Source organism: Coenobita brevimanus, chromosome 72 (assembly GCF_032717465.1).
Source record: "Coenobita brevimanus isolate Jiangsu-jjx chromosome 72, ASM3271746v2, whole genome shotgun sequence".
NCBI classification, from domain to species: Eukaryota; Metazoa; Arthropoda; class Malacostraca; order Decapoda; family Coenobitidae; genus Coenobita; species Coenobita brevimanus.
The window spans coordinates 3,467,501-3,480,544 of record NC_137025.1 but is presented as its reverse complement, the minus strand read 5'-3'; the positions used below and the strand labels follow the sequence as shown (position 1 = coordinate 3,480,544).

Below are 13,044 nucleotides of genomic sequence, written 5' to 3'. Positions count from 1 at the left end.
AAGGAGCGTTGTGGTGCTGATGTGGATGTGATAGGAAGCGTTATGAGGAACACACTGAGGTGGTTTGGCCATGTGGAGAGGATGGAGGGTGAAAGACTGACGAAGAGAGTGTATGTGAGTGAGGTGGAGGGGGAAAGAGGGAGGGGGAGGCCGAGGATGAGATGGAGAGATGGGGTGGAGAGGTATATGAGAGAGGGGGGTGTGAGTTGGGAGCAGGGGAGTGAAATGGCGGGGGACAGGGCGACTTGGAGGCCACCCCAAACGGGATTGAGGTGTCTGGCAATAGATAGATAGATAGATAGTTTTGGTTAGTCGATTAGCAGTCACGGCTGGCATATTCAGCGATGCCACTAGGACAGCATCAGATTTATTATCACAAAGACTGTGGACTGGGGCAACTGAAGGGCCCTGGCCATCTTGCTCATTCCCTACCCCACCTTATGTTTTTTTTTTTTTTATGCGAGGTAGAAGGAACCAAAGGCAGCGAGCCCGCAATTATTGTTCCTTCCAAGAGAAAAGAGAGAGCCAGATTCAAGATCCGATCATTTCGAGATGCCTGGACACACTGCGTGTGAAAGACTAGAGCGAAAGTTAGAGGAAATGTCCACTTTCACATGACGGGAAAGGCTATGCTGTACACTTTTAGCCTTGCCTTTGGCAGCATCAGTAGCAACATGCTTTCCACTGGGGCTAACACCAGACATGAAAACTAACTTATGCATTTCAGTTATGTCACACACAAACAGTTATCTGTCAACCTATTTATTGCACACAGCACTATACACACTTGCACTGTTATTTGGCATTAGTGATGGTGTTTCAATGGCCCTACACACACATGAGAAGGTTAGGGAACTCAGAGATTACAAGGGAAATGATCACTGGTGTGGGATATGCGAACAAGTGGACGAGCGAGACGGGGTCTTCAAAAGAGTGGTGCAAAGAAGGCTGCCTATGCAGAAGGCCTGAGATGGGGGTTCTGTGCATGTAAGCACTGGGCGACCATCTTGGGTCAAATGTTTGACAGTCGACTTGCATGTGTCACTGCGTTCCACAGGACTGTCGTAAATGGCCATCACATTTATTGTACAAGCAAACCTCAACATCGTTACCGTAAAACTAAGCACAGTATAACTTTCAGTTCATTGTTCCACTGCTTTATCACATGAACAATCATATACTGAGACCTGACTCTGCTTTGTGAAATGGCTTGAAGTAATCTTATGTAAATCCTGAATTATGACAGAGTGGCATGGAAAGATATTTATTGCAGCCACTTATGATTGGAAGGACATTAGTTTAAAGTCTGATTAATACAGACTCATTTTATACAATTCTTTCTGGAGATTACCACAAACTTCCTGTTTACAATGAAAAATGTAGCAAACTTTCCTTGTACTGTACTTAGCTACAGTACTTTTTATGTGACAGTTGTTCAACACCAAACACTCTTTTCTCTACTATACTTTCCTTTTTTCTTTTTGTTTCTTTTAAATATCCACAGTGCTCTGCCATAACGGCATATATACACTACCAAGATCAACCACCATAAGCAATATGCATACAAATATCCCAGGTCTAACAGGCCATTAAAAAAAAAAAAAAAAAAAAAAAAATCACATCCTGCTGTGTAGTACACTTGATCAGAAACCTCTACCAAGCTAAACCCTGAGACTTAATTAATCACACTATGACATGGACTGAACAAAAAGTTCTGTGCAATAGTCCAAGGATGAGAAATAAGTCTGAATTGCTAACTCAGTCTTCTGTGGAACATTACCAAACCAGTCACACATTTCTCAAAAATCATACATAAGCAACCAGTTGTTGTGTGAGCTGACCTTTGCTGTAGAGGACAGGGATGTGGTCACTAGCCAGCTTCTCCTTGGTCTTGATGCCCACCAGCAGGGGGGAGCCACGCCGGGTGGCCACAAGCTCACCAGGGAAGTGCTTGCTCTTGAAGGCAAGGGCAAATGCTCCCTCCTGAAATACCAGGTTTAGAGTGATTCCAGATAAAAGTCATTATAAAATCCTTAATTAGGACACAAGGTACACATGACTATGAAGATGATAAAAATTATAGTTTGGAGTAATATTATTATGAATAAATAAGAAAGAGTTCTCTTAATTAGCTATATCTTGTATAACAAAATAATCGCACTGATATTAAACACTACTGTGAAAACATCCTCCCCAAAGGGCACAGAAATGCTCGATATGTTTCTTTGTTTATCGCTGATGCTCTTTATGCACCAGGGAGAAGAGTAATGGACATGCCAAGTGAAATACCATACCGTATTATTTAAACTGTTGTCCCTAATAATACCATACATCACTCTCAGAAACAAAATATCAATCAAGAAAGCCACTGATCACATTAATGTCAGGTCATGAGAAACAAAAAAGCTACCAGTCCCATTTTACCTCTTCCAAGATACTCAGGTCTGATTCTACTGTAGGCTACTACAGTCCAGAACATTAATGAGTTGATGGTAAGCCTGTTTCCCTGATGGCATTACATGATGAACACACCTACAGTTGCCTCTCAGGACTCAGTCTGATAACATCTGTCCTTTACTCCCACCTGGTACCTTAGGCTATTGTACTTTTTTTTTTTTTAATATTCATTCATTCATCAACTAATCCAGTGTTGCCCCATGAGGAGCATAGAAGCCCAAGGCTAGGCAAGCTGGTCCTGACATTTAAGATGAGAGTGACCAGCCTCACCCATCCCTGAGTAGCATTACGTGAGCAATAAACTCCAACCACCCCTTGGATGTAAACCTGCACCAGCTCAATCTGATTGGAGCGCCTTAATTACCCACTAAACCACCATGCGCCACAATCTGGTTATATGGTTACCACCCAGCATAACAAACGGTTTCCTGGTGTATAGGAAACCATTTAGCTTGTCACTCAATGTAGAGCCACTCACAGCCAGAGGGCAGAGAAAAGAACAAAGGGAAGAAAGACAGATGAGGATGGAATGAAGGAATAGAGGAAAGGGCAGGCACCCAAGAGCAGCACTACATTAGATGGTGAGTGCCCCCACTTACCACTTTTTACCTGAAGGAATTGGGGCACTTCCACTACTTGAATATTAAGTGGTGGTTGCATGAAACCCAATAAGCCTTAGTTATGATGAAAGAATCAGTCAGTCCCCTTGCTTACTAAGCAAAACAACCCTCCAGTTTGACTTTACTTGGCTATCAACTGAACTTAAAGGAGTTAGGAGTTTTTCATTAGGTAAAGCCTCTACTCTGAATATGGATGACCATCAACTGAGCTAAAAAGGGGTAAGGGATCTTTATTAGGTTAGAAAAAATTAAACATAGTCCACTAGGCATAAAAAAAAAGCTGCAGAAGACTAACTCACCAGCTGCTGGATGACCTGCTCAATGAGTTCCCTGAAGGAGTAGGTTGGGTGGAGGCGGTGGAGGTGTACGACCAGCTTAGCGATAACCTCCGTGTCTGTGTCCGACTCAAACTTGTACCCCTTCTGCACAAGGAACTGCTTCACGTCCTTGTAGTTGGTGATGATGCCTGGTGGTGTGGAGAGTGTGATGAGGGGGGGGGGGTGAAAGTGTATGGGAAGGTGTAGGTGGTGAGGGTTGGTGTACGTGATTAGGAGGGTGGGTAAGGTAAAAGATGGTGAAGGAATCAGAATGGTGCTGGTGGTGAAGGTGGTGGAGATGAAGGGTGAGGAATGTTGTGTGACTGATACTGCAACCTGGCAAAGAATGGTGGTGGTGATGGTGGTAAGGGGTGCAGATGGTGGTGGTGATGTTAATAAAGATGGTATGCTGGCTAGGAGTGTGTGGTGATGTGAATGGAGAGAGGGTCTGGATGGAGATGGAGATAAGGTGGCAATAATGAGTATGGTGATGGTGACGACATAAGGTTTCAATGGTGATGATGGTAGTGACAGATTTTGTGATGACAGTGGTGTGAGAAACAAGTACAGTTGTGAGGGTAACAGTGAAAGAGGCTCAGTTGTGATGGTTAATGCAAATGAAAATGCAACCACAATAATCTTGAACCAACTATCATGGTTCCTTCCAAAATTACAATGCAATGAATAGTACAAGTGAAATTATGGACCACAAGGAGCTTGTTAAATGCAAATACTGTATCATGAAAGCACTGTGCTGGTTCCTTCAAAAACCTGAGCACAAGAGGAGTGAGCGACCCATCAACACTGATGAATAAAAAATGGGACAGATAATATCCACATGGAGGAAAATGAATAGAAAAAAAAGTAGGGGAGCTATCAGTGGAATATGCAGTGAATGAGTGCATACATCCATTCACCCATCACTCAAGTCTTTCAGATTTTCAGCTCATTAAGTGCAAAGACACTACATCCTGGAAGTACAGGCAATCCTCATAAGTCTGGAATGTGTTCCAGAGCATCAAAACATATCCCATTTACAGTAAATTGTTCTGTATATTGGGGGATAAAAAAGCAAGTTAGCTTTGTATCGAGCATGGGACTTTTAATAGTTACTTCTCTGTAATTTACTGTGGAATATATAAAAAAGAAAAAAAAAATGTAAAACTGACATTTAAAACCAAGGACTTATTGCACGGTACTGAATCCCTAAAAGAAAGTTACAGTACACAAAAGAATGAGTCAAAAAGCGAATGTTAGTAGAAGTGACTTGCAACAAGGACCTGTTGTACTCACAGACTACTGTACTGTACTGAATCCTTAAAAAACTTGTGTACATAAAAGAGTGACTGACTCACCGTTATGGACAACAATGAATTCATTGTCATCATCTGAGCGCTGTGGATGGGAGTTGATGTCTGAGGGCACACCATGAGTGGCCCAGCGGGTGTGAGCAATGCCCACGTGGATGTCGAGCTCACGCTCCACATCAAGTTTTTCCTTCTCTTCCTCAACCTTGTCACGCAAGCATTTTACCTTGCCAGTCTGTTTAATCAGCTTTACCCCACCATCAGGAGCATCCAGCCCAATACCTGGGGAAGTGACAGGCTATGAGTTAAGAAGAAGAGACGTCAGGGTTCGAGTGTGCGGTGAGGCTAGGGGAGTGTGGGGTTAGGGCTGAGGTGCAGGTGATGCTGAGGAAGTGTACGGTTAGGGATGGGATGTAAGTGCTGCTTGAGGACTGTGGAGCTGGGAATAAGGTATGGGGAGTGTGAGCTTAGCACTGGGGTGAAGTGGGAGGTTAGGACTGGGCAGCATTGAGGCTGGGAAAGTGAGAAGTTAAGGTTGGGGTATGGGTTGAGGACTGTGGGAGAGTGATTAAGACTTCAGTGCAGTGAGGGTGGGGAAGTCCAAGGCTAATATTGGAGTGAGATGAGGACAGAGAATGTAGGGCCAGTGTGGGAGAGAATAAGCAGCAAGAATCAATGCTTTGTTTAAGGCTGTAGGGTGGGTACAGAGAACAATGTGGGGTCAGTGTGGGAAAGAATAAGCAGCAAGAATCAATGCTTTATTTAAGGCTGTAGGGTGGGTACAAAGAAGAATGAGGAGGCTAGCAGGGAAGGAGCCAGGTAGGAAGGCATGGAGGCAAACGAGGAGGGAGGCAAACGAGGAGGGAGGCAGGAGAAAGGGAAGAAAGAAGGCTAGGTAGGCAAGAAGGGATGTAGAGATGAATGGAGATAGTTTAGGCAAGTTTATTGGGGTTGTAGGCACCATAAAGATGTAGGTATAAAGGCAGGTAGGCAAGAGTGACAGAAAAAAAAAAAAAAAAGGAGAGAGATAAAAAGATGTTAGAAGACAGGCAGTTAAAGGGAGAGGAATAAGATTATGACAGGCAGTGAGAGGATACAAGGGAAGCAAGAAATTCAGTGATAAGCAGGTAGGTACACAGTTGGGCAGATATGAACAGAGGAAGGGAGGAAAGAAGGAAGAGAAAGAGGAAGAGAGAGAAACAGGAAAGTTACAAGGTAGATGGGAAAGAAACGGAATTTAGGAAGGGAGGAAGAGCAGGAAAGTTAAGAGGTGCAAAGCAAAGATATAGAAAGTACGCTTGCAGGTTGTTAAAGAGGAAGTTAGGGTGGCAGAAAGGGAGGCAGGGAACATACTGGAGATATGCAAGGAGGGAGAGAGGGTAAAAGGATGGGGGGGGGGGGAAGGCACATGTGGAAGTTGACAGGTTATGTAGGAAGGAAATACAAATAAAAAGGCAGGCAGGTTAGGAAATTGGGGAAGGGAATGGAATAGGTAGGTAGGCAGGTACCAGTAAACAGGTAGGCAGGCAGTGACATGACAGGTGTGCAGCTGTGTCTTTCTATAAATGACTAGCCAGGTTAAGTTTGGCACGAGTGGTAAAAAGAAAAAAATAATAATAATAGCAAGAAGCGCTTTTCAGTGTTTGTTTCTTTATGGCTAAGAGAGAGAGAGAGAGAGAGAGAGAGAGAGAGAGAGAGAAACCTAACCTAACTTAATATACCACAGCAGTCCCATCCTAATCCATCCTTTCTAATGCTAATCTAATCTAACATGGCAGTCCTACCTCAACCTTTAATACCCGAACCTAACTTCTTGTACCCTTAGCTAACATAACAATCTATCCTGTCCCGACATTATCATATCCTACCTTACTCTAGTCTAACCTAACCTAAGAAGGACCCGACACACAATCATCCACGGTGAGGAGGATGGGTACACACACGCACCTACACACACAAGACCTCCCAGTGTTTTGACCTTGCAGTCCTGTGACCTGAGGCTGTGTTATTGTGGTCTTTGGAGCCTCCCTTGTACTGCACCTCATTCTTAGCAGTTCCTTTCTGAATACAGCATGGTAATTCTCTCTTATATTATATATAACTAAACCAGGTCCGTATTAAGACCACAAAAAAACATGCTAATGAATGCCAAAGTGTGTGGTAAAAATCTACTCTCTTGTACTGTATTAATGCACACTCAACTGATTATTAATTATATAAATATGACAAAATATTAAGGTATGCACTCTTAATACCTTGAATGTTACTCGTGCAAACTACATTGATGTTGCATATGAGCGAATATTCAATGTGCACATCAATATTGTATGTTATTCACAGTACTTCACTAATAATAATAATAATAATAATAATAAATAAAACACAGCTGCAAACTTAAAGAATATACTAAGGTGTTACATGCAAAATATACAGAGTGAGGTTTGTCAGCCTCCCAAGACCACGAGAATATGACCCTAAGCAACAGGTGTGGTGGTGAGGGTCTGTTTACCTATTACAGCACTGAGGGATGGTGATGATGTGACAGGTGTGTCACAGGTGCGGTAATGCGTGAGGTGTGGTAGGAAATGTGTGGTAGGAAAGATGTGGTGGAGTGAGAGGTGTGGCAGTGTGAAAGATGTGGTAGTGATAGGTGTATAATGACTGTGTCATAGTGTGACAGGTGCAGCAGTGTGACAGACGTGGTAGCTTGACAGGTGTGGCAGGAAATGAGAAGTAAGACAAGTGTAGTAGAGTAAGAAGTACTGTGTGGTATGATAGTATAAGAGGTGTGGTATGACAGCTAAGACAGGTGTAGTAGTCAGGATAATCACACAGGCGTTTTTATGTCTACCTGCGGAGTCGTAGCCGCGGTACTCGAGACGCTCAAGACCGCGGATGAGAAGCTCGATGATCTCAGCGCGGTGCTTGGGGGACAGGTAGTTCAGGTAGGCGAAGATTCCTGCAGAGAGAGAAAAAGACATTAATACTCTCCCAGGAAATATCAATGCTCTCAGGCAAAACAATAAATAATACTGTATTTTACTTTTTTATTATTATATTTGTTCTGACATCACAACAGCCACTATACTTTTATACTTAATCTGGACACATCAAAACATACAATATACACTTAATATTCACTCAGGCAATATCACAACATATGTCTCAACCACCACCACAACTACAGCCACAACCACCACCACAACTACCACCACAACCACCACTACAACCAACACTACAACTACCACCACAACCACCATCACAACTACTGCCACAACCACCACAATAATTACCACCACTATAACTACCACAACAACCACCATCTACCAGTGACCTTAGCATGTGAATGGGGAAAAAACTACCAGGTGAAGGTTTTTATACTTTTGTGAAGGGCAGAGGAAGTGGGAGCAGGTAGGATGGAAGGTATGAAATGGAGTATGGTGTCTATGTAAATAAATAAAAGTAGGAAAGAAAAAGATAGGAAAGAAAGAAAGAATGAAAGTGTGTATAAGAATGTATGTAGGAAAGTAATTAAGTATATTAAATAATTAGGAAGTAGGGAAGGAAGGAAGGAAGAGAGAAAGAAAGAAGAAGGACAGACAGCCAAAAAGAAAGAAAAAAGGAAAGAAAAAGGAAGGAAGGAAGGAAAGAAGGAGGGAAAGGACACTATGAGGAAAGGAAGGAAGGAGGGAAGGAAGGATGGAAAGGACACTATGAGGAAAGGAAGCTAGGATGGAAGTTACAGAAGGAACAGAATGGGCGAAGCAAGGATGCAAAACAGTAAGGAAGGATAGAGTTAACCATGGGAGGGAAAAAGAAAAGAGGGAAGAGATGGATGGGATGGAAAGAAGGACTGGAAACAGGGAAAGAAGGAATTTAGGAAAAGAAAAATGAGGATGGGAGAAAGGAAGAATAGAAAGAAACAAGAGAATGAGGGAGGTGAAAAAGACTGAAGGAAGGAAAGAACAGAGGGAGAGAGAAAGAAATGAAGAGGATGAACAAACAGAAGGAAGGAGGGAAGGAGGGAGGCAGAGACAGTAAAGCATGAAGGAAGGAAGGAAAGAAGAGAGAGAGAAGGGAGTGGGGGAGAAGGGAGAAGGGAGTGGGGGAGAAGGGAGAAGGTGGAGATTTGCCGATAAAATGAAAGTGACCATGCAGGTTTTTTTCTGGCTAGTAGTTGTGGTGACCTGTAGCTGCGATAGGTGTGGTGGCTGTGGTAGTGACAGGTGTGGTAGCTGTGGTAGTGATAGGTGTGGTAGCTGTGGCAGTGGCTGAAGCAATAGTGGGAGATGGTAGCTGTGGGCAAGACAGGTTAAGGAAGTGGTATCTGTCAGGAATGGAAATATTTGCAATCAATATTGCCTTTATTGCTGATGCTTATGTTGATATTACCACGCCATTGCCTCCTCCTCCTCCTGCTACTACTACTACTACTACTACTATTTTTATTACCACTAATGCTATTACTACTACTACTACTATTTTTATTACCACTAATGCTATTACTACTACTACTACGACTACTACCACTTTTACTGCTACTCAGGGGCGCATCCAGGATTTTTCTAAGGGGGGGGGGGCCGTAGTGAGGTGAGGTCAGGTAATCCGATAATTACTGGGAGGTCGCATGCAGGTTTAGTCAGGCAGCTGCTGGCTCATGTGTTACTCTTTGTTTGTACTTGTCAATTTTTCATGTTTTGCTGTTATCGAAATAAATATATATAAATTTTTAAAGGACCCAGAGAGCTAAGGGGGGGGGGCCGAACTACAGCTACCACCCTTGCTCCTCCTCCTCCTACTACTACTACCTACTACTATAGTACTACTACCATTCCTACTGCTGCTGATCCTACTACTACTATACTACTACTACTACTACCGGTACTACTGCTACTACTACTACAAGCCACTCACATCAGGTAAGGTCATCAGTGGTGGTCGGTACAGAACAACCTCCAAGCGACCTTGCCCCGGCTTAGTTGGACCCAGATTCACAAACAGACTTAAAGACCCACGCTCCCTCATAACCAAGATCTCTTTTTGCAAGGAAGAACGAGAGCTATGGGAAGGTTCGGTGCTCTCCATCCTGCCTAAACAAATCCCGGTTACAAGATGGAGTTGGCCCTACGTTTGTTTGTGGATCCGAGCCTTGTAGTCCATCATCCCCCCTAATCCACCTACATACATAACCTCTGCTTTTACTGTGCCTAACCTTCCAGTGTGATGGCGCATTTTTCCTCTTGCTATCTCCAGACAATTTTACTCATGTTTTTAGAGACACCTCCTGTACTAAACGGATTAATGAAGACTGTATCAAACCTTTTTATGTCTAACCCTCCAGTTCGAAAATTTTCTCTAGAGCTACGTAACATAGTCTGGGGATAGAAGGAGTACCCTACAATTCAAAATAAGGCATCGAATTGAAGGGATTAACCGCAGTCTTTCATGCCATCACAGTTCATCCTAATATTTCTTCCACCATAACCTCATCCTACCTCAAAACCAGTCCTCCATACCATCCTAATCCCAGCACCCTATTCTTTTATCTTTTCCACCTTTATCCAGGCCATAAGCAATCCTGTATGTCATCCCAATGTATTTTCCAGCGTATACTCGTCCGTCTTTTCCTAGCTCAACACCAGTCCTTCATTCCACCCCTCTTTATTCAGCATACACTCTTCCATTCTACCTTGGCTCAACTGTACACATTTGTTCCATTCCAATTAACATTCCACAATATTTATACACTATGTCTTATCCCGGCACACCTGCAGTCCATCATTCTATCCCTATCCCACTTCCACCACACCAGCTCTATCCTGGCTCAACTACTGTCCTTTACTCCATTCCGGTTCGCCGCCCACCTTAAAAACGTCCACCCTATCCTTCACCTAGTCTGCCTCCCCCTTCCCCACCCTCTTCCATCACCCACATACCCAGGCCGTCCAAGTTTCCGTGTTGTGTGTGTGATCAGGTAAAAAAAAAAAAAAAAATGTTCAGTCCAATATAGAAACCAAATTGAGATGCAACCTGATATCTCAAATTTCCATAAGCTTAAAAAATCCTCAGGGACGGCAAACACCTTCCTGGGCTGTCAAATATAGTCTAGGGTCACACACACACACACACACACACACACACACATCAATCTCTACTCCTAAGTGCCCGTGGGGTGGGTGTAAGGATGATAAGCAACCTCTACCGTAATGCAGATCATATAAGTCGTAGGAAACCATCATACGCCCATTTTTATCTTTCAGAGGTAAAAAATCGGGCAATATGAACATCTTTGATTCGAAACGTGGAACATTAGCGTAGTGAAGGGGTAATGATGTGATATACAAAATAAATCGCTCAGGAACAGGTGTTTGAAACTTTTTTAGGTCATGGGAATGCAGTTCATGGGCGCAATAAGGAATCTTAATCATGTTTTTTTGTTCTAGTTACGATATACCCCAACAATGTCAGAGAATTTACACACACACACACACACACACACACACACACACACACACACACACACACACAAAGTCGGAAACTGATAAAATCCAGGCAAATCCCCACGCCTTATCGATAACGCAAGAAGGAGCCTAATTCGACACCGTTATATACCGGTAAAGAAAAAAAAAAAGTTTTGTGCAAGTTTCGACATCCCGCCGCCTGGGAGCCTCGTGACGTCATCGTGGAGGACCCTGACTTTTACCGCTGTTTAATGTGAAAGTGGAGAGAGAGAGAGAGAGAGAGAGAGAGAGAGAGAGAGAGATCAAATCCAAGCCTAGCTTAGGTAACCTCTTAAGACCAGGTGTGAAAGGAGGCAAAGGCCGACAGAATATAAACACCGGATTGAAGACAAACCTTTATACGGTATATATATATATATATATATATATATATATATATATATATATATATATATATATATATATATATATATATATATATATATATATATATATATATATATATATATATAAGAACGATATGTATATATGTGTATGTGTATATGTATGTATATGTATTTATATGTAGGCTATATGTGTATATGTATGTATATTTATATAGGTACCCTATATATATGTATGTATACATATATTCATGGGTATTCGCCATCCACTCCCCTTGATCCCAAAAATTCCCCCCACGGGACCTCACAGCCTATTCTTTTAATATCCCTTCATAGGTCCTGATTTGTCCAGGTAATCCTTTAATAACAGGAAATCCCACCCACATCTTAAGCTCCCCCCACTACCAAAAGTAGGAAATATTGTTCACAGACTTGAAAAAGCTTGTATGAAGCGAAACGTTGTCACCTCAATAAAGGCTTGTCTTCAACAAGGAGTTTATATTACATTCTAAGGACAATACTTTGAGTGCCTTAAGATGCTTCCTAACGCCTCTTCCTTAGCGACTTATTTTCCATATTACACCTTAACGTTCCCTTGTGTGCTATTCACACCTTTTCAATACTGACAAAGTTTGCATCAGCACAAACACAGGAGAATACGTGGGTGAAATGTGAAAAACAGATCGCTGGGGAAGAAGTGTTAGGGAATTTCCCAAAATCGCTAGACTAGAGATTCTTTGATGTATGCTGAGGGTAAGGCAGGAATGAAGTGAATCATTTTCTTATTTAAAGTCAGGCAAAAGTAAAGATCATACGGGTGGGTCAACGTTTACCCCATGAGTCTAGGTGTGAACAAATTAAGTAAAGTAGTTTGATCGTATCTGGATCAACTTAGTGGACGAGTTGAGGATCACCCATTAGGTTGACCTTGTTTTCTTAGAAGAACAGGTCAAAGATCAAGGTAACACAGCAGGGTCAATGAAAGCAATTTTTATCCAATGCAGACTACTTTGGGGAAGTATTCAGGATAAACCAATTTTCAAGGAAGCAATTTTGTAAACAATTAGTCAAAGGTCAAAGTCACACGGAAAGGCCAAAGGTCAATGTCAATGGGTAAGGTCAAATCACATTTTTTTTATCTGATATTTGCTGGAAGGGTTACATTACCACAATCACCATCACTACAATCTCTTGATCACCACCATCACTACCTTGACCTTCATATCCTTTGCTATCAAACAATCAGTGTTCACAAGGCTAATCACTCCCAAATCCTCTTAATCTTAATCCAGGGTGACAGGCCGGTGACGTAACGGGTCCTAACACACGTAACACCAGCACCCCCGTGACGCAGCTAACACCAGCACTGCGTCGTAACTTGGTATTTTAATTGGGTCTTATCGTGGCCTTGGAATGGGGGTTGTTGACGTGTTAGGATCCAGTGCTACACCTTTATTATTATTATTATTATTATTATTATGGAGGAAAAATGGGTGGAA

The 13,044-nt window shown here is 42.5% G+C and overlaps 1 protein-coding gene across 2 annotated transcripts in view; it reads right to left on the bottom strand.

Annotated features, from left to right (window-relative positions):
• Positions 1-13,044, bottom strand: part of LOC145407165 (glutamine--fructose-6-phosphate aminotransferase [isomerizing] 2-like) — a 57,487-nt gene that overhangs the window by 23,651 nt on the left and 20,792 nt on the right. For both annotated transcript variants that reach the window (XM_080278188.1, XM_080278189.1), the window contains exons 2-5: positions 7,553-7,660; positions 4,750-4,983; positions 3,377-3,543; positions 1,842-1,983 (exon numbers count right to left, since the gene is read on the bottom strand). In XM_080278188.1, the coding sequence (XP_080134314.1) occupies positions 1,842-1,983; positions 3,377-3,543; positions 4,750-4,983; positions 7,553-7,660 (651 nt within the window). The remainder of the gene's footprint in view (positions 1-1,841; positions 1,984-3,376; positions 3,544-4,749; positions 4,984-7,552; positions 7,661-13,044) is intronic.